We start from the raw sequence: 24,777 nt of genomic DNA, 5'->3' as shown, positions 1-24,777 counted from the left end.
AAGTCTAAGGAGGAAGAGCTTTGGTGAAGTTGTCTATACCTCCTCCTGCATAGGTATGTCCATAGAAGTCTGTCAAAATTTATCTGTAGAGAGATGTTGCCCTGAATCTCTCCCCACATTCTGTTTTACTAAATGGGTAAATAAAAGATGTGTTTATTTTGAGAGAATGTGTTAGTTTTTATTTTACTTCAACAAAAGGAGACAGGATTTCCCCCCAAAGTTTATATTCTTAATACTATAACAAATATATCATGCTGACCAAATAGTTTTAAGACAATTGCTGAAGACATCAATAAGGATTATGAGATTCTTCATTTACGTTGATTGCTGTTAGAGGATTTTCTTAGTGTAGAAACATTTATCAACTGTTTGCTCATATAGTAAAATTTGTTTTCATAATAAAGCTCTATTTCCTAAGCTTAAAATATTTTCTAAAACTGGAGCACTGGAGTCCTGTAATGATGTTGGCTTTGGAGTTCATGTGCCCATGACCCTATATAACTGCAGTAAGTTAATCTTTCTCATCCATTAAGTAAATCTACCAGACTTCACCTCCTTTGTTATTAAAATATGTTTGTCCAGTATCAGTTAGTTGGATACCTTCATGTGTATCTCTGGTGTAACATACTAAATCTTTCAGAGGTCATCATATATGTGTAATCATACCATAGGGACAATTTGTAATGGCAACTTTGTTGTTTTATGTTTGGTTTGTCTTTGCTATGTTGTGTCCTTTAAGGGCCATATGTGATCACTAGTCAGCCATCTCCACTATGGAGCTATGGCAAGATTTCAGCATTATTTAATGTTTTCATAGTAGAAAATCTTGAATTTGTGTATATGTTTCAACAGTGCCTTCATCTCTGTGTTTTCATTGTTTCCCATTGAATTCCTCTTCTTTTCAGCTAAAATTGTATTGTTCCTTATTTTGCATTTATATAAGAACGCACCATCTGAAAATGTATCTTTCTAAATAAGACAATAAGACAATAAGCTTATGGTGAAAGATTAATTAGGAAAAGTTAACTAGTAGACAGTTTTTGAAAATATAACTCATAATTTCAGGTTTTTAACATCACTTTCCTCTTGTTCCATTTTAAAATTTACATTGAAAATGCTGCTTTGGAAAAAACAAATGAAAACTACACACATATTCCTGGGTGAAGAAATGAATTCTTAAGTGAAATTAAATCTTAACTTTAAATCATTTTGGGAGGGAGGAGATGGAATATAAAGGCAGTTGTCAACCAACATTTATTAAGTATTTGTACTACATGTAGTGCTATATTATGCTGCTTTGTGTTAAGTGGTTTTTGTTAACTATGTGATAGGAAGAATGATTTGAAGTCATATTTACATATTACTTTTCCTGCTATTTTCATTACTCTTCATTATTTAATAATTTTTATAAATCATGCTCGGCTATAATAATTGATTAAAAGAAAAAACTGACAATAAGAGATTGTGATGTCAGAAAGACATTACATTCCACAAGGCAAAATAAATAACAGAATTCTTTAAGGAAACAAAGTAGAAAAAAACATTACCAGAGACTGTATTAGTCAATACTTTAAAATGTTAAGGTGATGTTTTTATTGGTAGTATATTTATAATAAACATGAGGCACTCTGTTTTAAAATATAGTTTAGCAACCCAGCCATGCTTTCACATTTTAGTCACTGTGTACTGAACTGTAGTATTTTGTCATTTTTTAAATTTCAAAATGGTCTTCAATAATATGTCTTGAACTTTTCATGAAACTGAAAAAAATTTAAGATTTAAAGTATCAGTATTGACTCTAAGGTGATAAAATTGTAGTTGTGATTACAAATTAAAGATAATTTTGAAAGAGAGGTAGTTAACTAGGTGAGTTTATTTAAACACGATAAAATGATATATGGCCATTTTATAAAATAATGACAATCTTCATTTTAAGCTACAATGAAAAGTGCTTTATTCTGAGATTATGTATTGTGTCAGAAGCTAAAACTGCCTTTTTTCTAACAGTGCCAGAATACAACCTCTTTTTCTTTTTGCACTAACAAGACTGCTTTACCACCACAGCCCACTCTAAGTAATTAAATCAATCCTTTGTACTTACCGTATTCTCCTCTAGTGACGGTACTAGATCTGATTATATGCTTCATGCATATTCAAAGTACCGCACTGACAGCTCTTTAATGAGCTCTTACTTAATCAGTATGAACAATGTTCATCTTGTTCTTTTTTTCCTCATGCATTAGAGCTAGGAATAGTTGGGAAAAATGAAACATCCAGCATTCATTTGAAAAATATATTGTACTTTGAAAAGTGTCTAAGCTGAGGAAGTTGCATTCTGCCCTTTAAAAGTCTGATGGACAAATTGGATTACTAGTATTGGATTAAATAACAAATGGTTAGAGGAGAAATGAGAAAAGCTCACTGTGATCACAGGCTTTAATATTTTTTGTTACTTATAAAGCTAAAGGGGTCTTTAACCAGTTATTAAAGTCAGGATTAATTTGTAATGGTTCAACTTACTGGCTTTTAAAAGCTTTTTAAATTAAAAAAATTTTAAATCCCTAAAAACAATAGTGTAATGATGTATTAGAAGAAAATTTAATTTTTTTATTACTAGGCTAAGTATAGATTTCCATCACTGTGTACTATCTCAGATAAGGAGTTAGTGATACAGAATTGATTTAACCTCAAATATGTTTTTTTCAGTTAATTTATATAATCTAGGTAGCACTGAATAATATGTCTTTAAATATTTCTTATTGTTTGGCTTATTCTCTTTTTAAACATGAGACTCTTCTCATTTCCTAACAATTAGGGGAGGTGGATCTTTTATTCTTATGTAGAAATCATAGGCATGAGTTAAACTGAAAATAACACAGTACCACATCAATATTGTTATTCTCAAGGAAGCAGTCTTCCATTGAAGAAAATGATGCTAATTTAAAAATAGGCTAGTTGCTTCTAGTCTTATTGCCTGAAAGCCTCAATTACAGGTTAGGTTAAACTCAAAACAAAGTTTTAATATGTGTATATTTTTAGAAACCACTTAGGTTATGAATGCAAGAATTAAGTCTTTAATCAGAAAACAAAATATCATAAAAACTGCACCTATTAATATTGCACACATGTGTCATTTCAGTGATCAAAAAGGCCTTCACCAGGGTACAATTGGCCTTTTTCCAAATTGCAAGCTTTTTCTCAGCTTTTTCTTTTTACTCTTTCTTCTTTTGTTGCTACCCAGGGATTTGTGCCTATCGCAGCCTATATCACATGACCAGTGTCAAGACATCACATGGTCCAAAGTGAATACAAAACCAGCTACCCTAAAAGAGAGATTAAAAATGCTGTAAAACAATAAAGACTTTTGTTCATACTCAAAGAATCTATCCTAGATCTGCTTCATACCATAAAGTTTAACAGACTTTAATGAAAGCACATATCCTCTCACTATTTTCCCTAATAATGAACAACAGATATCTATTTTACAGGGATGCTCAGAAATACATGTTTAATCTTTTGCACACAGATCAGCTCTTTATTTTAGATTTTCATTCTAAAGATTTTTTCAAATTTCTGTTAATGTGGAAACAGTTAAATAAATTATGGTTCATCCATAATTTATGCAAGTATTAAAAAAGAATGAAGTAGATCTTCAAACAGCATGACAACAACAAATCACAGGGTCCTTATGTTAAAGAAACCTGTATGTGTCCAGATAAGGTATATACCTGTATGTGATAGACATAGCTACGTATGTGGTGTGGAAGAAGATACGCTAAACTGCAATAGTACTTCTGGAGAAGGGAGGTGGATGGGGGAATTGGAGAGGGTGGGGGTGGTGAAAGAGGCCTTGACTTTTTACTCAATTATACCTCTGTATTGTTTGAATATTTTTTAATGGACTGGTAGTGTGTTTGAAAGTTAAAAGAAAATATCTCACTTAAGAAGAAAATAAAACTTAGGAAATTGACTAGGCTATTTAGTCTTCGCCTGGGATATTTAATTTTTTAGTAGATATTTAAGTTAACCCTATGAATCTATCTAGAAGTTGGACTGAAGTATTAAATAATGGCCTAGCAAAACAGTAAACCAATCATGGGCGAAATTCAGAAAAAAAAAGTCAAAGAATTGTAAATTTGACTAGATACAATTTGAAGGGAGAGGAAGGAAGAAGGTTGGGGAATTAATATTTTTCTTGAGTATGATTGTGGCCTACTTCTGCATGAACAATACCGAATATATGCTATATGTTATAATCCTTGATATACTGGCCTTTTCAGGGGAGGGGTGATACAGATGATGGAATGGGTATTAGGGAAAATGAGTTTTAAATGTACAATCAGTAAATTTATAATATAAAATTTAAAATCATCTCTCTGCTCAAATGTTTTCTCATTTACTGAACATTATTATGTTCATCATGTTTTTCACAGATAGCTCTAAGTATTTTTGTAGCCTGGTCATTTACAATGTATTTAAAATAATTTGCAAGTGTTTACCCTGTTAGGGATGATGAGTTCTGGAATGGTATATGTATGTATACCTTTAGTTTGCTTTGGGGGAGGAAAATAAGGAAAAAAGCAAGTTGTTACAGCTGGAAGCTCTCACAAAATCTATTGACTTCTCTGACCTTACTGGTAGTCTTGTAATTCTCATAATGATTTTTTAATGTGGTTTTTAATTCATTAATTTATTTTTATCATGACCGTATGTCTGTCAGCACCACGAGTTCCTCACTGAAACATAATAACAAGTCAGCCTCTGGGGAGGATTTAAAAGTTGGAACACTTTTTTTTTTTTTTTTTTTAAACTGTACTTAGTGTTAGTATTGTACTTAGTATGATCTGTAAATATGTTCGGGGGACCGAAATATACAAGCTGAATAATAGCAGCTTTAGAGATTGGCTTATGAATTTTTAAATAATGATTTCTTTTTTCAGGCCTCGGACTTTAATCTGATGTTGTTATAAACAGTTTAACTTGTACTGTTGGGGTAGCTAAAATATGTTTCGTGTTAAAAAGAAAAAAAACAAAACACTTGTGCTGAACTATTATTTGGCTTGTAAATGTCAATAGAATAAGAAATAACTCTTCCTAAATTATAGGAAGGAACACAGAAGAAGAAGAAGCTATGATGCAGGAGTGGTTTATGTTAGTTAATAAGAAAAACGCCTTAATAAGGAGAATGAACCAGCTCTCTCTCCTGTAAGTACTTATGACTTTGCTTGTTTTTCCTACAACACTGGTGAATCTTAGGCTTTCCATCATTGTCTTTTTTGGGGGTTTCATACTTATTAGGCTTATTTTTTTTCTTTCCTTAGAGATTATATTTTATATAAAAATAAAATTAAAAATAGTATATAACCAATTTTTATCTGAAGTAAGAATTTGAGAGTGTTAGATACTGAAAAAATGTATTTATTATATAGAAAGCCAAGTAATATAAACAATTTTTGTGTTTAAGAAATCACTTGTGCACAGAAAGGATGTTTGGTTTATATTTAGTGGGAAAAGAAATAAAATTGAAGTTTATTTAACATCAAATTTTCAGTTAAAAATTAAAATAAGTCTTAATAAGGACAAAAGTAACTTTGTATTCTACAAATGATGTTACCCTAAATTTTGGGATAAAAGATAATTTACACAGCAGTGACCTTTTTATGATTGCAAGAATTACAGTAAAATGGAGACTAGACCAAATGTAAGCATTTTCAGTCTTTAGCATTTAGTTCACATAGGACTTAATGCTTGTTCCTTTTTCTCACTAACAATGTTCTTATATTATGCCACCTAGTGTGGGAAGAAGCAGGCTTACATGTTTTATTTTAGTGAAAACCTCTATTTTTGTCATTTCTGCCATGCCTGAACTTGATAAAGGAGTTATGAAGAAGCGCAGAACTTAACTAATCTTGCCTTTTTAATTGTCTCTATATTAAATTTTCACTGGTGGTACTTTCATGTTTCTTGTACTCTTTTCACACGGAGTTCTGGACGAAAAAGTGTTTATTGCGAATTATGAAAAATATTCTACAAAATAACCTTATACCTGGCACTTAATACAAGAAGCATTGAAGATTGAGGCTACTTATCCACAGACTAAAATATACTTCTGTGCAATTCAAAATTGAAGGAGAAAAATAATAGCACTATTAAATATACAACCTGAGGAAGGTTTTAGGTTTGTGTATCATTTGTTTTGAGTGGCTTAAAGTTAAAGAGAACAGTCAGTTATGAGTCCTAAAATCAATGTAAGCTAAAGGTTCTTTTAAGTGTTTAATGATTTAGTAATTAGCATATTGATGAACTTTTGCAACTTGCCTAGGGAAAAAGAACATGATTTAGAACGACGATATGAGCTGCTGAATCGGGAATTGCGGGCAATGCTAGCCATTGAAGGTAAGAGATGCCATGGCCGAATGAAGTGTGTGAGGTGTCAGTTGTCAAAGAGATTTAAAGAGTGTAATACACTTCTGGTCTCACTAGGTGTGGTCTGACTAAGGACCTACAGGAATTGCAAATAAATGCCTTAGAGTCAGAAACCAATAGTCATGTAAAACCTAAGGACCCTAATTCAGATCATCGTTATGCTTGCTATTAAACATAAAATTGTCTTAACTTTTGTCTGTAAGCTTAAATGTCCATTAAATGGAAAATATAACTAGTTAAATGATTTCATTACATTTTACTATGTGCAAGTTAAAGTGGTTTGAGAAGGATCTATCATTTTGATTTTTCACATTCATACTCTAAATTTTACCTTAATATTTAATTGATGTCAACACAAATATGTAACTGTCCAGTCTGCTATAGTTCTTAAGATTCCAGCTCCTATTAAGTTAATAATCAGGCAAAGATTCCAGCATATGAGATAAATGCAACACTTTCACACTTTATATAAAGCTTTTAGATGAATTACATATATAGTAATCCTAAGCATGGTTCATAATATCAATAAACATCAGCTAGCTTAACTATGGCATTTACTATATTTGCTTATTTTTTAAAAATTCTTACTATTTTAGAATGCTGTTCTCCTTATACCTCTTAGTTGAAAATGTCTTATAGTTCAAAGATGTCCACTTAAAAGCTAATCCTTTGGGCTCTGTAAAATGGACCTTTTGTCTAATCAATGCAAATTGATTTTCCTATTCTGTATTGACCTCTTAACGCATTGACTGTCCATTGTAATTTCTTTCTTCACCTGATAAGGTACCTGATCCATAAGAAGTCAATTCTAATTAGTTCAGAAACTGGGAATTTAAGTTTGTAAGAGAAAGCCAAATGAAACCATATGTTTTTAAATATTTTAATTAATATTGTTAGTAAATAAAATACATGCTGTTTATCTAAATAGTATCTTATACATTTATAGAAGTTTTATTCTTACTTTTATATTCCTAATCTCATTTGATAAATATGAGTAACAACATTTGTATATCCTAATTTAGAAATTAGATTTACTTTATTTAAAAGGCTTTCAGACAGCTAATTTCCTTAAAGTGGCTATCAAATTATATCACTAATAATGACTATAAAATTTGTCAAAATTATTTAAGAAGTTCTGTGAAACTTGACACTGAATAAAATGTACAAATATACTAAATGGTATTTTTCCTCTTGATATAATTTTTGTAGTCATGGTATATAGTCTTTAAAAGAGATTGGAAAGCTAAATAGTCATTGGAAAAGTAGGTATAGCAAATACTATTTATATGGTATATATATATATGTATGTATAATATAAAATGTGTTTGTACATAGTATGTATAACTCATTATACAATTTATTCTTTATAGATTCATTATATATTATGCTCAGTACAGAGTATTACAATGTTTAAAACTTTACTTTCTCATGTATAGTAAGTTAAATCATCCCTAAGATACAGCTTGATACAATACAGTTGAGTTTTAAGGCAGATATTGCTTCATCCCAAAACCAGTATTATTACCAAATAGTACCATCTTTAAAGGAGGGCCATAATACATATAAAACATCCCAGTTTCATTGGCCATCGTATCCCTATATAATAGACCGACAGTCTTAAATAATCTAACATTTTTCTGCCGGCTCCCCTTGTACACATGGAAGAGCAGTAGAAAGTAATATTTTTGAAGAAGAGAAAAAAAATTAATGTTTTTCTTTTCAGACACCTTTAATACAATTGTTAATTTGTTGTGGTTTTGTTCTATTTTTTAATTAATACTATTGTCCCATATGTGATTGTGCCTTAAATCTCTCAGCCAGTTTCTGTTGCTGGTTGAGGGGGGGAAAGAGACTTGAGGAAAGAAGCAGCCTGTTGATTACAAATAAAGACACTTTCTCAGAGAGAGGCCTGTCCCATTATCCTGGGCAATATGTGGCCTGGGCTGTCCTAGAGAGATACTGAGCATCGTGATCATCAGTTCTTTGAAGACAGTATCCTCTGAGCCAGCCCTTAGAATGGACACACATTTAGTAGTCTTTCAGAGTGTTAAAACACCACAGAAAAACACATGAACAGGCAACACTAATTGGTTTTGTTTTGCTTTCCTTTGTTTTAAAGTCCCTTCCTCTTTCCCATCTCTTCTACTTAGTAGCCATAAGATGGTTTTCATAATAAATAGACTAAAATATTTTTGAATAATCTGCTACTGAAACCATTAACTACGAGAAAAGCACAGAATATTAATAGTCATAGCCCAGTGAAAGAAGTATTAACAACTTAGTTTGAGAGCAAAATAATAATAATAATAACATTCAATATATCCATTCTTCTGAGAATCCATAATAACTTTGGCCTTTTTTTTTCCCCTGAGGTGTTTTCATTGCAGGAGTTTCACTCTACTGAGCTAAGTTGTAGGATCCCTTAAGCTAACAAACATCTTTCAGATACTTTCCCTATAGTTTTTTTGTTCCAGATTATTTAATGCCCCCTCAGGAAAGATAAATTCATTTCTGCACACATTGGGGTGGGCTTTTGGAAAGTGGTGTGTTCATTTTCTGCACAAGAAATGGATCTTCTCTAGGATTTTGTACATCTTGATTTATTCTTGGCTTAGAGTTTGAAGTGGGTGCTCTTCTAAAGGGATTTATGCATAGGTTCACTATTTTTGTAGTTATGGCTTATATGATAAGCTTTTTATATTTAAAATCAATATGTAATCCTGTGGAGGAGCTTATCCCCTAAAACCCCATTTGTAAATCTATTTTAGCTTTGTTACACAGCACAGCCACAGTCTTCCATAGATTGATTAGGTACAGCGGTAGAATCCTATCAAATGGCCTGCTCTGATGATGATGCAAACTCTTTCAGGATTGCTAGTTGACTGGAACTAAAGATAAGACTTGACTGCAATCCCCCAATGTGCTCTTTACAAAACTAGTGTTAATTTTCATCAAAGTGCCAGGCTTATTTATAGTGGCAAGGTTGAAGGTTTACTACAAGAACTTTAGGTCCTTTCTATTAAAGTGTTTATAGGTATTTCTTTGCCTTTTTTCCAAGGTAATTATCAACTTCAGCAAATAAACTGAATCAGGGAATGAATAATTGGCCCTATATATAAAAAAAGAGTTTTTTAGATTAACAAAACAGCTCAGTGCAGATAGACATAAACAGAATCTCTTTATTTTAACACTTTGGCTCAAATGCAGCATCAAAACTTAATCCTATTTGTTGTGAGAGGATATGGCTTTTGTAGCAAAAGTACACTGGAATCTTTAAATTAATCAGAACCCACATTGTAGTCTGTCCAAGCCAAAGTCAGTGCATCTAGCTAGCTGTTATAGGTGAATAATCCTTTCTTAAAATGTATAACAAGTAACACATAAACTTACATTCAGGCTTTTAAAACATGACATTACATCTAGGTGAAGCTATTTAAAGAGGGATTTTTTAATTTTTAAATGTAGACCTTGAACATACAAATGTGAATCTTGATCAGTTTTAAAGGTGTTATCAAATTTTTTTAAATCATCAAAATAGTTTACTTAATTTCCCAAATTAGCATTCAAATATGTGTGTGAATGTGTATAAAGTTACTCCTGTGAGAAAGCAAATTCAAAGTAAAAGTAGTTTTGCTAGTGTAAAATCTACTCACTGCACATAGCTATTTTCTCCACATTGACTAATTCTTTGTAGATAGTTATTAATGTAGTAATGACAAATTTAATATGAAAAATCCTATAAATTTATGCTGAAACATTTAAAATTCTAATGTCGGTTAAATTTGTGAGATGACGAAAATTACCTAAATATTCATAACTTAAAAATGTTTTTGTTACAGTTATGTGAAATGTCACTATTGAGCTAGGAAAAGGTTAAGATTTTTTAAATTATTCAATACTTAAGGGATTAAAAATATAAAATTGTTTCCTCTCTTATCCATATTGTTAAAACCTTATTTTTTAAAAAATTAAAGAAATCTTGATATTTCTAATTATTAATTAAAACCTTAAAAGTGACTGGTCAAGTATAGGGAAGGAATAATTTAATCAAGAAGATTATGTGTCATTAAAATTTATTTTTTCTTTAAAAAATTTTGTAATTTTCAACTTAATTATATTTTTTAAGTTTACAGTGGAGAAACTTTATTTCCCATTAGTAAAGCTCTTATCAAAATGTTTTGGAAGTAAAGAATTATAAATTAAGCTTATAATCAGAATGATTTCTTGAGGTTGGAAATGGAAAAATCCATATTCATCAAAATTGGTAATCTTAATAATTATAAAATTTAGTTACAAATCTTTTACAAATTTAGCAGGTTTTTCTCTGAGTTAATATTTCTAGAACTACAGTTACCTGAAATTAGACTAGATGACCTTTAAGATCTTTCCAACCTGGAGAGTCTATTAATTTATCTGCTGTGTAGAATGAAACTGATTAAGAACAAGAACCAGATTAGAAAATTGTCCAGCATTCCTGACCTCAGTTGCATTTAAATCCAAGGAGTAAAATTGTGATAGATATGGCTTTTCTCCAATTTTGCTGTTTCATTATTATTTTTAAAATTCTTACATTAAGAAAAAAACTTTCCATAGCAGTAGTTTCTTTATTCCTCTCTATGCAATAGAATACTTCACTTCTTTTTAAATAAGAATGTAATGTGACCAATTATTTAATGTACTTATTTGTTACGTTTTGTATCGAATGTGGGTAATTAATATATGGCATGTTTAATATATATGTGTGTATGTATTCGAGCTTGTAATGAAAGGAATAGTGATAAAATAGAATAAATTATTCTAGCTTTTTGCTGCTATTCTAACCTTTATTGCATGATGATGCATCTAATTTTTAATTTGTAAATACAAGATAGAATTCCCTCTAGCTCCATTTGCTTTCATAAAGCTGCTGAGCAGTTTGCTGTCTTGAATAAATTTTGCTTTGGAGGGGGTCGGGGGGATTTGAACCAGCACATTCTTGTGTGGTTTGTGAAGATTCACATGGTAACCAGCGGTGTGCATTGTTGGGTTTATCTGAATAAGCACCAGCCATGTGAGTTTTAACATGATTGCCCAGGGCAATGGAGAGAGAAGAGAGAAACCAGAAAGGATTGCACTCCTCTCTGTTTTTTGGAAAGTGCATTTGCTGGGGGAGGGGGCTACATGAGTCAGTGGCCAGGGTATTTTTTTTTTTTAAGCTGGTGTCCTGTTTCCCTCTAGGTCCTCATTTGTTCGGCTATCTGCCTCATCATCTACTTCTTCTTTTCATTGTTTACCTTCCTAATGAGGGAGGCGGGGTAGACTGGGGGTTGATTGACAGCTACAAGCCCTTACAGTCTGGCCAGAGAGCAGTTGGCTTTGGTTTCAAAAGTGCTTTAAATGTTCGATTTGGTCCTGTTTTTATTAAACTAAACTGCTGCTCATCTTAAGGAAATTATCAGACCAGCAATGATTAGGAAATATATTATTGGGGCCTAAAACCTTCAAAAAACTGCCCCTTCCCATGGAAGGAGCACTGCCCATCGGATTTTCCAACCGGGGTTTCAAAAAGAAGTATGTAATTTTTCCTTTGCAAAAGTGCTTTGATTTGAAACCACGCAGCAAACCTCTCCAAAAGAAAACTGGCTGTGATGCGATCGAGAGCTGCAGTGTAATGTTGCAGAGCAAATTTATTTTTTACTTCAAAGAAAAATGCTAATTAGCCGATTCACTACTTTTAAAGTTATTGTGAAGCATATGGCGCCCAGTGTGAGATACATCCAACTGCTAAAATAGAGCGAAGAGGAAATTAGCGAAGAATGGGCTGTATGGGGTGAGCATGGGGGTGGGGGAGGAGGATAGGTTCTCAGGCAGATTCTCTAGCCTTTTCAGGGTGATTTTATCGCCCGTCTCTGCTTCCCGCCTCCTCATTCACCCACATTCCCCCCTCACCGCTCGGGCCGACCTCTTCTGGGCCTCCAGCTCTCCCTCCCCCACTTTGGCTGACATCAGGTGCGCACCTCCGCTGGCCACCGGCGCACACCTGGTCTCTTGCAGGTTCCAGCCCAGCCCGTAGCCGTCTCCATCTACGGAAAATACTTAGAAAGTAGGGTTTTAGGGGCGAAATCCTCACCACGACGGCCAAACTCTCCGTGAAACACTAGCTAGTGGCTCTGTAATATGGTTTGCAGAGAAATAAAAGGGGACTGGAAAAGGCGGGAAGGGGAGGGCAGGGTGGGGTGGGGGACCGGGTGGGTAAGGAGCCTCCCGTCCCCTGCAGACTGGCAGAAGACCGAGGCCCAGAAGCGACGCGAGCAGCTCCTGCTGGATGAGCTGGTGGCCCTAGTGGACAAGCGCGACGCGCTCGTCAGGGACCTGGACGCGCAGGAGAAGCAGTAAGTGGGCGGTGGGGTCGGGGTCGAGGCTCTGCCGCCTGCTGAGGGGCCGAGAAGTTTTCGGAAAGTTCAGTCCAGAGGTCCCGGGTGGGCCGGGGCAGCCTCCTGCTGGCCCCGCGAACCCCGTTCCCTCTGGGGCTCGGAATGCGGGGCGAGAGGAGAGTGCCGCTCTGCGCTCCAAGAAGAAAAATAATTTGGTTTCCTGTTTGACTTCCAGGGCCGAAGAAGAAGACGAGCATTTGGAGCGAACTCTGGAGCAAAACAAAGGCAAGATGGCCAAGAAAGAAGAGAAATGTGTTCTTCAATAGAAGCCAGACCAGAATCTTGACCAACATTTTATTAGTCTTGGGTCCACAGACCAGAAAAAGTCATTCTCGTTGTTGATTTAAAACTTTTAACATTTTGTTTGGCTGGATTGTCCTTCTTTACCACTACCACCACCTCTTTTCCTCCCTTTTTTCCAGACAATGTACAGAACTCCGAAATAGCTTTGTTTAAGGATTGTGTGTGTGTGTGAGTTAATCATTTCCTTGAAATCATGTAAAATAGATTGCACAGACATCTTGTGAGTGATTGGTATTAGGAGTGTTCAAGAAACTGTTCAAATAAGAAAGAAAAGAAAACTCTTCCCTCATTATTTTCCCTCATTTTTTGATGGAGGAAAATTTTAAAACATTTTTGTTGTTGTTGTTATTGTTAATAGCATAATGAGGGGTGGGAGGGGGCTTAAGAGGGAGGGATAAGGAAAATGTCATGAATGATTTTTTTCCAGTCCTGCCATATGTAACACTGAGTCTGTTACCTAAATTTTATAGTTAGATCATCTTCAATTTACTTATTAAACTGTGTTCTATTTACCAGTGGGATTTTCTGCAGTTGTTTTGCGTTTCACTATGAAGATAATAGGGTACTTCTCTGCTTTCTTCGGAGGATGGCCCTTTAACGTAGCCTGAAACAAGTCCTGTGATTTGAAGTGAGCTGTAAGGATGGGACTAATTGACATGCATCACTTTACAAAGACAGTCTTATCATTTGAGAATGCGCCATCTTTTTGTCTGGATAATTATTTATTCCATCTAGCTTGGTTCCTACATTTTGTTGGGTCTCAAAATTGGCTCAAGAATGGTGTTAATATTTATTCTGTATTGATAAAAGTCTGTCTTGCCATTATGAGTAAATCCTCCAATTAATATTTTCTTCTCTAGCATAGCACTGTCATTTTTTTGTGAAAATGGTTATCTGTTTATTTATTACAATACTGAGTCATATATAAATTTTCAATAAAAGCAGAAACTTTCTTACCTTAAACACTGCTGCTACTTCTTTGCAATGAAAACTTGAGGAGAAGTTTTTGTATTCATAAGACTTTTCATGTGGAAAAATGGTCCTCTTGAATGCAGGGCAGGATACTGGGCTGTATTTGGAGCTGAATAAGTTTACACCACCCCAGAGGGGCCCTGCTGACACATGAATGTGAATTGAAAAGCAATTAGTCGTATTTTCTTAAGCAGTGTAAACTATCATCTTTTAGAGGGTCATCTCTTAACGATTTGAGGAAATTTGTGATTCCACAGCACTGAAAAAAATGTAATTTTCCATTGTTATAATTTTGCACTCATATGAGGAAGAACTATGACTTCTGATAACCGGCAAGACTGTGGATGCCGAAGTGAAAGGAAGAGGGTTATTGTTGGAGGGGAGGAGGAGGGTAAGTGTGTGCAGGTGTGTGTGTATGAGATGAGGGAAAGGGAACTTTCAACCAGAAGTTCTAAGCTACAGAAAAAACTGGCGATTTTATGGTAGTTTCCATCACTCCTCTACAGAGGTGTCTTGAAACAAAGAAAGCTCGTTCAACAAGTCTGGAGACAGAGAAAACAGTCCACTAGCATTTATACGTTAGCCTAGATCATACATACATATATACACATATACATATATGTACATATACAGACAAATATTTATACCAACACACACACAAATTCCTTTTGAAAACTGTGCAGCCGCCAGTCTTTCAAAATGATAAAACCTTACTACGGTAGAATTTCTTCACGACAAGGATTTTAAGAAGTTATTGAAAAGTTATCAGAACTAAATGAAATCGGGTATTTGCCCTCTTTATTAGAGCAGGAGAGCAGAGGGAGCTACCGCTCCCTGGGGGAAGCTCTCAGAACCTGGCCCTAACCCCAGGGAAACCGGCAGACGAAAACCATCAGCCCGGAGCAGCCTGGGGCTTGGGTGACCGGCGGCACCCACTCCATTTACGCAGGATTCGGATTCGGGGAACCTTCCCTCTCGCGGAGCCTCGCAGAGAGGCGGCTCCCCCAAGCCGCTCGCGACCTGCCAAGTGACAATCCTTCGCCAGCCCCAGATTTGCTGCCCGTCTCCCTGCCCCTCCTGCCTCAGTCCCGAGCCTCGCGGGGTTTCCATTGGGCTGCTCTGTGGCGCCCGCACGCCCCGCAGCGGCGGCGGAGCGCGGCCCCCGGGGACCATCGGGGTCAGGCCCGCGGCGAGGGCACCGCATCCGGATTTCGTCGCGTGGTGCCCAGAGGCTGCCTTCCGGGCGCAGGCGCGAGCCCAGCACGCCTAGAGGCCGGCAATCCGAAAGCCCGCGCGGCGGCAAAAGAAGCTGTGGGCCCGGGGGTCGCCGAGGAGGAGGAGTGTTGGCAGCGGGCTGGCTTGGGCACAGCCCGCGGGCCGGTGCAGAACTTCCGCCCCTGGCCAGGATCCCAGGGCCCTGGAGCCAAACCCCTCCCCCTGCCCCGAGTGTCCTCCAGAGTCTGGCCCGGCCTCGAGGTCACCTGGATGCTAAAGCCAGGGCCCAGCTCCCACGCCCCCTCCCCGGCCCGGGGCCCTCGAGCTGAGTCCACAGGCCCTCACCGGGCGAGGCCCCCTCTTCCCCTCCCTGAGCTGCGGCCGTTGCTGGAACGGTCGAGGCTTCTGGCCCAGCGTCTCCCACCTGGATATTTGCCTAGCAGCGGCCGCCTCAGTCCTTTACGCCACATACAAGAAACTTTCATCTCAGTCTCCCCCGTCTCCACTCTCCTCCCTCTCCCCTCTTCTCTCTTTTTCTTCTCTTAATCCCGGGGTTTTATGGGTTGAGCATTAAAAAAATTCGCCTGCAATTTGGGATTAGATAAATACTGTCATTAGGGGGGAAAAAAATCGTGCTACTTGATACCTCCCAACTTCCCCGAGACCGCGGCAGCATCTGGAACCGAGAGCGCCCGGCTCCCGCTTGGCGGGCCCTGGGGACCGCCTGAGCACATTCCAGCGCGCACTGCCGCCCCACCTCGCCGCGCCGGACCTCGGCCGAGCGCCGCAGCTGCAGGCCAAACGGGGCCGGGAGGAGGCGGGAGTGCGAGAGTTTGCGGGACTGGGACAGGGCACGCACCCAGGCCTGGGAGGGCAAACCCAGGCACACAGCGCGCAGGCCCCGGCCGGGCTAGCGCCGGGCTAGGGACGCAGTGCCGCCGAAGCTCACCCCACGGCGCCGGCATACCCTTCCCCATCACACTAGTGCGCTCCAGCCCGCGCCTTTCCCCAGAACCGAAAGCGGGGGTGTATTTCGTTTTTTTCCTTAAATCTCTGCACATTTCGGGGGCTCGGAGTCCTGGGCCTCGCGGACTATTCCCCGCGGGGGCCTGCGCGAGCCAAAGGTGTGTCCCCGCTCGGGTCAGCGCTGCGCTCTGCGCAGTTTCTTTTCCTGTTAAGTCTTTTTCTTGTTCATGTTTTTCCTTTTCTCCCGTTCTTTTATTGTTTTCTCTCTCTCTTTCTCTCCCTTTTGTGAATGGGCCGCGGTGTCTTTGTTCTGGAGAGAAGCGCCCGTGTCGCCGACTTTTGTGAACCAGAGAAGGATCTTGTAAAACCTTTTCTCCTTCATACTTCCCCACTCCCACCCCTCCTCTTTTGCCCCTTTGATTAGATGTTCCCTCATCGTCAAAAAAAAAAAAATGTAATTTCGTTAGTCTGGCGGCCACTTTCTTTGAACATTAGCTCGCTTTCAGCTCCAACTTCAATTAGAAGGAGTTGATTTTGAGAGATCAACAAAAGGACCGACCAAAGCCTTATTAAAGGTCCTAAGAAGATCTCCCGGGTTCTTTGAGAAGCAGTTAAGGAAACAGTGTGCCCTCCATCATATTCTGTTACCGTATTTTATTCGGACTCCAAAGGAAAGTGTCGCTTGGGGGAGGGGGAAGCACTTTGAAGAGCGGCGGCCGCGGCCCCTTTTCACTCAGCGGGCTCCCCCTTCCTTCTCCTCCACCTCCTCGCCCCGCGCCTGGTCCGCTCTCGGTGCCCGACCCTGCGGCCCCGCAGCGCCCGCGCTCCCCACCGCGAAGCGCCCGGTGGCTCCTTGACTCGCCCTCACACTTACTCCTGTTCAAACTTTTCACTCCGCCTGTTGAGGTGGAGGGGAGGGGGGATTAGGAAGAAGCGGTAGGAATTCCTCGAAAGGGAGTAAAGTGCCTAATATTCAGGAGGAGGTGCCATTTAAAAGAATTGCCTTACTCAGTGTTGGGGCGAAAACACTTTTTTTTTTTCTCTCGCTTTGACAACCCAGGTAGACGTGTTTGAGAAGTTTGTTCGATTGGGAAATGGGCTTCGCCAGTACGAACGATCCGGGGAGATCGCTTCAAGGAGGCTCCTGCGGCATGTGGGAAAGAAATTGAGGGCAGGGGTCTGTGGCCACGTTTTCCACCAAATTGTCCCTTGTAAAAGGAGAACGGGAAGGAGACAGTGTGAAAGAGAAAGTTTCCTATCCAAACCTTTCGATTCAGAAGTAGAGTGTGTGTGTAAGGGAGAGGGGACTCTGGGCTCCAACATTTCAAAAGAAGCGTTTAGGATTTTCAAACACCTTTCGTGGGGACTGGGAACCCCAGGAGACGCCGAAGAGCAGGTAAGTGGCCGTGCCTCCCCTGCGGGTGCTGCTTGCGGGCGCGGGAGTCCTGAGGCGCCGAGGCGGGATCTGCGCACTGGGAGCTGCTCCCGCGCTCGGCAAAGTAGCCTGTGCCAGCACGAGCCGCCCGCGGCGTCCCTCTGCGGGTGGTGGCGCGGTGAATGAAGACGCTGGGGCCCGCGGCGCTGGGAGAGGGGCCGGGGCCCCGCTCCCCTCCAGCCCGCGGCTCCCGGGTCCTCGCGCCCACCGGGCCGCCGAGCTGGGTGGCGCTCGGGAGAGCGAGAGAACCGGTTCTCCAGCACCTCGCCTCCTTCTGCCACTCCCTCCAGGGCGCCAAAAGGGCGAGAGAAGGGCGGGGAGCCCCAGGGCGGCCTCGGGACCGGCGTCCCCCTCCACGGCCTGGGCTCCCGCGCTGCGCTCGTCTTCCTCGCGTCGCTCTGCGCCGCGTTTGCCGCCAGTCTAGCCCCGGAGTTAGCGCGCGACCGGGGCGGGGCGGGCGGGCGGTGAGGGCGGGGTGCAGGGGGCGGGGGAGGGCGGGGGTGCGCGGAGGTAACCCCCGGCTCGTGCTGCCATTGCCCGGCTCCCTGTCACTCAGCCCGCGCGGGGCCAGGGATTGGCAGCCTAGCCCGGTTACGCACTCACCTCGCGTTCACATACCCGGGGAGGGCATTAGAAAGGTGATCAATCTTCATCAGGCTACATTTCCAATCACCTAAACAACCCGGCCAGACAAGCCACTCCGACAAGGTAAATCGCTTGATTTATTTAGTTTGCGAAGTGCCTCTGCGGGGCTTCCTCAGCCCCCACCGCCTCCACGCTGCACGGAGTGCCACGGCAACCTCGAGCCACCTCCCAGCTCTGCCCCTCTCACCCCCACCCTCCTCCTTGCGGCCCCTCGGCGCGGTCCCGGGCGAGGCAGTGTCTCGGGAGCGTGTAGGGCTTTGCAAACAAAGTGTGTGTGTGCAATAAAGTGAAACCTGGAGGGACACGCACAAAGCCACTGGAAAGAAAGAGAAAGGGAGGAGGGAAGTTGGGGAAAGAAAGAAATCTGGGGGTCCTGGACCAACCGCCCAACCCGGCGGGTAATTCCTGTGCTGCTCTGTTTTGCAGGTTGGCTGCCCGGAAGGTCTGTGTGAGGGTGCGAGGTAGATGGTGAGCGGCCCCGGCAGCTGAGGGCAGGTAAGGAGAAAGCCGGGAGCCGCCCGGGACTCTGGGAATGCGTCGGTTGCTCTTGCCTCCCCGTCCTCAAACGGGTCCCCGCTTCCCAGGTCCCCGGCACGTGGGCGGGGCTGGGGGGCGACCTGGCTCCCCTCTTGCTGCGCTGAGGACCCCGGATCTCTGCTGCGGCCCCGCGCCCCTCCCCCGCCTCCTCCGAAGTAACCGAGCTGAAGTGCTAAGTTTGAAGAAAGTCTTTGAAAACTCACGCAGCAGCCTAGAAGAGTCGCCGCGGCTGAGTCCCATTCTCCTTCGGCCCCAGAGCCCAGGCTCTTTCCCTTCTGTCGCCTTCCCTGCAAACTAGGTTCTCCCGGCCCAGGTCCCATGGGGACGGGAGCGGGAGGCTTCTTTAGCTGTAACTTCTTTCTTTCCCTAAACTCTCTAGCCCGGGTCCCAGGTCTGCTTTGAATTCCTTGAAGCGGGGTAAAGCGACAGGTCCTCTGGGGTCTCAGTCCCACACCCCCAGCGCCACTTCCTGACTCCTGATTGTAGCGCCTCAGTTTTGGGGCAGCTGGGGAAGCCAGGCGTCGACCTTCCAGCCCGGGTCAGAGCGAGCTACGCCTCAGAGGCCTAGTTCTCTAGTCTCGATCGGGTCCTGCGGCCGCGGGTTCAGCTAGTAGGATAGGCGGGGAGCGCACCGGACCTGCTGCACTCAGGCCTCCCAAATCCGCCAGACCCTTGGGGCGCTGGGCAGGTCACCTTTCAACCCCAGCCGGGACCCCATTGTCCGCAGCCAGGACCGGCTTGCGTTGACGAAAAACGGCCTGCGGCTGTGGCGAGGCGCCGGTGACCTCGTGCGGCGTCTTAGAACCGCCACCTGTACAGTGACGCTTTCTGGTCGCCTCTGCGGGACCTGGGCTCGAAACTGTGGTCGAGGTGTGGGTGGGATTCCGGGTAAGCAGTCTTTCAGCGGCTGGGCACAGAGAAGTCAACTGGAAGGGCGGCTGTCGGCTCTAGGGCCGGGACCCAGCCGAGGAGACTTTGGCAGGTCGCACTCTCCCAGGTGGGCAATGCGTCCCGGAGAGGCTCAGGTGCCGCTAGCCCTCCGCAGTGCCTCACCTGGGCTCTCCGGAATCTACCTGTGCGTCCCACTTTCAAAAACGTTTGAAACAAAACGAAACAACGCCTCATGCTCTGGGTCTCCTGCCGCCTGGGGGCCGAGCAAATGTTTTCTTGTGCAGTGTGAGGCCCGTTCCCACCCGACCAGAATTTTGCCTAGTCTTGGGACCTAGCAGACTCTGCGGTTCAGGCTCTGACCTCCCAAGCTTGGCCCTGATTTTAACCTCTCCTCACTCCTAGTGTCGCCCTATGAGTGTCTGGCCCATTCCAAGCCCGAAAAGAGGTGATCATGATCCAGCTATTTTACTTTTCAAAGAAGCTGTGGTCTTTGGGCTAAGGCCTTACAGAGCCGAGTTGACCGCCCTGTACAGTTCCATAGCCGGCGTCCCCTCCGCATCCTGTGACTCCTTGCCTCGGACAAGACCAGGCAGCCGTGATGGCTCGGAATGACGGTTTCCGTGTGTCTCATGTCTCCATAGGCCGGGCCCCCAGACGCAACAGAGCTTGAAGGACTGCGCAGTGGGAGCCCCGCACTGCGCCCGGCCCCGGCCCCCTGGATCCTTCGGGGCGCCTCCACCCAGCTGTTAGCATGATGTCTTACCTCAAACAACCCCCATACGGCATGAACGGGCTGGGCCTAGCCGGGCCGGCTATGGACCTCCTACACCCCTCCGTGGGCTATCCGGGTGAGCACCGGCCCCCGCCCCCGGCCCCTGCAAGTCTTGGGGATCCCCAGCCTCTCGGGTTTAAGCACAAACTTTGTCGTGGATCGGCCCAGGGAACCGGTTGCCTAGTCTGCTTATGGTGCAGGGCACGCTGCAGGCTCGCAGGGCAGAATCGCGGGTCGGTGAGGACGGCTGGGGCGGCGAAAACTTGAGACGTGAGCCTTCCTTGCCTGGCCACACCGGCACCTTGTCTCCTGTTGTGCTCCCACTGCCAGCACAGGGCGCATTTACCCACGGATTCGATTTCTCATGGGTGGTGTGTGTGTGTGTGTGTGTGAGAGAGAGAGAGAGAGAGAGAGAGAGAGAGGGAGAGAGAGAGAGAGGATCTATGCCTTTCCCCCCAACATTGAACGAGGAATATGGACACTCGCTAGGCCCTTAGAGGAAAGGCCCAGCTTGCCTTATGCAAAGCGACTGGCTGAGCTGAGGAGGGGGGATTCTCCCTCCCTAATTAAACTGTCCTCTAGACGGGTGGCCTGCACCAACTTTTGCACTGTTGATGTGGAAGACTTGAGCGGAATCCTGGCTGTCTTTTCTAGGTTCCACTCCTTCACCCCCATTTTTTCCCTCGGAAAGTGTTTTCCAGGACGTGCTTCTGCACACCCCTTCCCCACCTTCCAGCCAGGGAGAGTGTTGGGAGGGGGGAAGTGAAGGAAGAAAGATTGCATAACTCCTCTTCCTTTCTTAACCTCTGAGAGGCAGGGAAGGGGGCAGCCCTGGAGTGCCAGAGACACTGGCTCCCAGTCGCTCACACATGCAGTTTCTCCCACCTGTGGCTGTCAGGCTCGGCCTCCCTGGGGAGTTGTTTTTTTGCTCGGAGCTCGGCTTTCTTTTGCAACGGCCTGGTTCAGGGCCTGCCAGGGGCCGGTCCGCGTCCTCTAGCGCGAGTCCGCGTGGCCACCACTGACCCGACGCGCCCCCGCGTTTCCCCTCAGCCACCCCGCGGAAACAGCGACGGGAGCGCACCACCTTTACGCGCTCTCAGCTGGACGTGCTCGAGGCGCTCTTCGCCAAGACTCGCTACCCTGACATCTTCATGCGCGAGGAGGTGGCGCTCAAGATCAACCTGCCAGAGTCCAGAGTCCAGGTGCGCGCGCTCGCGGGACTTCAGGGTCGGGGGTGGGGTGCTGGGGCTGGTTGGAGAGGGCCTGGGAAGGGGGTTATGGTGTGGGGGCGGGCTTACAGGCTGGGTAGCCCCTCTCAGCCCCTCTCAGACTCCCCCTAGCTCTGGGCCGGGCCTGGCAGAGGGGCCAAAGTTAGAGGAGCTAGCTTAGAGCCCTGGATTCCGCCCTTGGCCCCGGGGCGCCTTTGCTATCCAAAGTCCTTTTTAGGATTGCCGGAGGACAAGCGAGGCTCCCGAAGGTAACGTGCCCTGAGAGCCCGACACTTGCCCCTGCCTCTTTGGCCGCCCCAGGACTTGGCAGTTTCCTTCCGGGTCCTGAATTCTTCCTCTGCCCTTGCCTTGTATCCCGGGGATCCTGGAAATGGAAGAGTGGGGCTTGGCCAGAGCCTGGTGCCCTGTCTGGGAGTGCGCCCCACGGGTGGCGCCAGTTTGATTAGACATTTCCTTTGCCCGGAGAGGATGCTGAACGCAAAACCTGGCTACCAGCTTTGCTGTTTCTGTTTTTGCGATGAAAGGGACCCGAAAATACTGTTCGGATTATAACTCAGAACTCTCCTCAAAGGCCTTTTATCTTGCCTTTTTCCCCCCAGAGGCTCGAGAGAACAGGAATGCCATGTCTTGTACCGGGGCCTTCCAAGAGGAGTGAGAACTTTATGACTGTCCTATTTGGTTCCCCACTTGGAGCCAAGAAGTCCAACGAAATTCTGCCCAGGCTTCCTTCCCTAGTCCCCCGAGTACTGCCTCTGTTCAGCCTCCTGGCCTTGCTCCTGCTCCCATCCAAATTCTCGCCCTGCCCAGCACCAGACCTGCAGGGGCGGAGGGGCTCCAGCCTCAAACTCGGGGACTGTCCCCCACTCCGCGGCCTGCTCTGTGCCTCTCCGCAGTTTACTGAGCTCTATTCATAGAAGACAGGGCCTCCAAACATACATAGGTCTGTTGGGAAGCAGCCAACAGCATCAGTTTAGAGATGGCTGAACTTCTGGCTGGACAGACACAAATGTTCCGCCCTCCGGCAGAGTTGCGCTGGGCGTGGGGGGGGGAGTGCACATCCCTACTCTGCCAGAGGAGGGTCTTTGAGCAGAACGATGGGGGAGGGTGGAGGCTCGCAGGGAATGCAGGGTCTGGCCGGGTCGGAGATGGGGAGGGGAGGAGGCGTCGATAGGAGAGGGATGCGGATCCTAGGCCGGGTGTTGGTCCAAGGGGCGGGGGAGTGGCAAGCTCTACTCTCCCCCTGACACGCTCTCCCCCACCCGGCCCGCTGCAGGTCTGGTTCAAGAACCGCCGCGCCAAATGCCGCCAGCAGCAGCAGAGCGGGAGCGGGACGAAGAGCCGCCCAGCCAAGAAGAAGTCGTCCCCGGTGCGGGAGAGCTCGGGCTCCGAAAGCAGCGGCCAGTTCACGCCGCCCGCTGTGTCCAGTTCCGCCTCGTCCTCCAGCTCCGCATCGAGCGCCTCTGCCAACCCGGCGGCTGCAGCGGCTGCAGGCCTGGGCGGGAACCCGGCGGTGGCAGTCCCGTCGTCGTTGAGTACGCCGGCTGCCTCGTCCATCTGGAGTCCGGCTTCCATCTCGCCCGGCTCAGCGCCCGCTTCCGTGTCGGTGCCCGAGCCTTTGGCCGCGCCTAGCAACGCATCGTGTATGCAGCGCTCGGTAGCCGCAGGCGCCGCCTCTGCCGCCGCCTCCTATCCCATGTCCTACGGCCAGGGCGGCAGCTATGGCCAGGGCTACCCCGCGCCCTCCTCTTCCTACTTTGGCGGCGTGGACTGCAGCTCATATCTAGCGCCCATGCACTCGCACCACCACCCGCACCAGCTCAGCCCTATGGCACCCTCCTCCATGGCGAGCCACCATCACCACCATCCCCACGCGCACCACCCGTTGAGCCAGTCCTCAGGCCACCACCACCACCATCACCACCACCATCACCAGGGCTACGGCGGCTCGGGGCTCGCCTTCAACTCTGCCGACTGCTTGGATTACAAGGAGCCTGGCGCCGCCGCCGCTTCCTCCGCTTGGAAACTCAACTTCAACTCGCCTGACTGTCTGGACTATAAGGACCAAGCCTCATGGAGGTTTCAGGTCTTGTGAGCCCAGGAGTGGGAGGAAGAGAAGAAGAAACGCAACTACCTGCGCCCTCCGTGGTCCCCGTCCAGTTGTTGCTGCTGCTGCTGCTGCACTGCCCGCCTTTGCCTCGGCTTTTCCAGACCCGAAATTTCACGCTCCCAAAAGATGCCCATTGCTGCACTGCCGCCCTCATCTTTGTGCCACTTGCTTGGGGGATGTGCAAACCCTGCCCACCCCTTGGATGAGGGGAGCGGTGCTTCGGCTTGGCCCACAAGTTCTATACGGGAGAGCTGTGTGCTGCCCTCCTCAACCCCTAACGAACTCCTAAGTCACCATCTTCTAGTCTTTCTGGACAGTTATGCGCTTGCAGCCTTCGGAGGCTCTTCGCTCTGACTTGCTGTTTGAGCCCTACACTTTAATTTATTCTTTCTGGACACTGGAGTCACTAACTGGCATGTGTCTGCCTGTTGGAGTGCACCCATGCTCTACTCCAAATCAAAACAACCACTAAGCGTTTCTCGCGTGCAGACTGCCGCCCCTTCAGCTGCCCTAAGCCCCGCTCCCCGCCTGCAGACCAGAGCTTCCCGGCGTTTCCTCCTCCCCAGCCGGATGCGCTGGGACGAGGCCCAGAGGGAGGAGCGCACCCATAGCCTCTCGCGCACAGCCCCGCCCTGCGTAGAACTGGCTCAGGCTTCCGCTTCGGCGGGAATGCTGTATATAGTCAGGTCCGTTCCAGGGACCACTTAAACTTTTTAGTTGCTGTTGGTTGAACTGAGCATATCTCGTCTTAGAGCCCAAGAAATAGAACTTTAAGATATATACAGCATATATATATATACACATATATATATAACAAAAACAAAAAATATTTTCCCTCTGTCCCCTTTCCTCTCTTCCTCAAACGA

At 44.8% G+C, this 24,777-nt stretch overlaps 2 protein-coding genes across 14 annotated transcripts in view; both read left to right on the top strand.

The window, feature by feature from the left end:
* Positions 1-14,105, top strand: part of EHBP1 (EH domain binding protein 1) — a 343,070-nt gene extending 328,965 nt beyond the window's left edge. For all 11 annotated transcript variants that reach the window (XM_028168400.2, XM_028168401.2, XM_057558222.1 and 8 more), the window contains 4 exons: positions 5,106-5,205; positions 6,323-6,396; positions 12,683-12,797; positions 13,015-14,105. In XM_028168400.2, coding sequence (XP_028024201.1) covers positions 5,106-5,205; positions 6,323-6,396; positions 12,683-12,797; positions 13,015-13,105 — 380 coding nt within the window. In that variant the 3' untranslated portion in view covers positions 13,106-14,105. The remainder of the gene's footprint in view (positions 1-5,105; positions 5,206-6,322; positions 6,397-12,682; positions 12,798-13,014) is intronic.
* A 6,449-nt stretch (positions 14,106-20,554) lies between these two features.
* Positions 20,555-23,896, top strand: OTX1 (orthodenticle homeobox 1). 3 transcript variants are annotated; one of them, XM_028168432.2, is made up of 5 exons: positions 20,555-20,651; positions 21,626-21,777; positions 23,078-23,228; positions 23,322-23,403; positions 23,434-23,896. In XM_028168432.2, exons 1-5 carry the CDS (start codon positions 20,555-20,557, stop codon positions 23,894-23,896), a joined length of 945 nt encoding a protein of 314 aa, XP_028024233.2. The 3 variants fall into 3 exon arrangements, with proteins under 3 accessions (XP_028024233.2, XP_028024232.2, XP_007189783.2); XM_028168431.2 differs by having other exon boundaries at positions 20,555-20,684; XM_007189721.2 differs by having other exon boundaries at positions 23,078-23,896.
* Positions 23,897-24,777: the final 881 nt, after the last annotated feature.

This window comes from Balaenoptera acutorostrata, chromosome 12 (assembly GCF_949987535.1).
Source record: "Balaenoptera acutorostrata chromosome 12, mBalAcu1.1, whole genome shotgun sequence".
In the NCBI taxonomy this organism is placed as follows: domain Eukaryota; kingdom Metazoa; phylum Chordata; class Mammalia; order Artiodactyla; family Balaenopteridae; genus Balaenoptera; species Balaenoptera acutorostrata.
This window is presented reverse-complemented; position numbering and strand designations above follow the sequence as displayed.

Excerpts from the sequence above, each read along its gene's own strand:
- OTX1 (XM_007189721.2), top strand. The coding sequence starts at position 20,555 with ATGATGTCTTACCTCAAACAACCCCCATACGGCATGAACGGGCTGGGC. Across the intron at positions 20,652-21,625 it reads CCCCTCCGTGGGCTATCCGG|CCACCCCGCGGAAACAGCGA; the intron begins GTGAGCACCGGC and ends GTTTCCCCTCAG. Across the intron at positions 21,778-23,077 it reads TGCCAGAGTCCAGAGTCCAG|GTCTGGTTCAAGAACCGCCG; the intron begins GTGCGCGCGCTC and ends GGCCCGCTGCAG.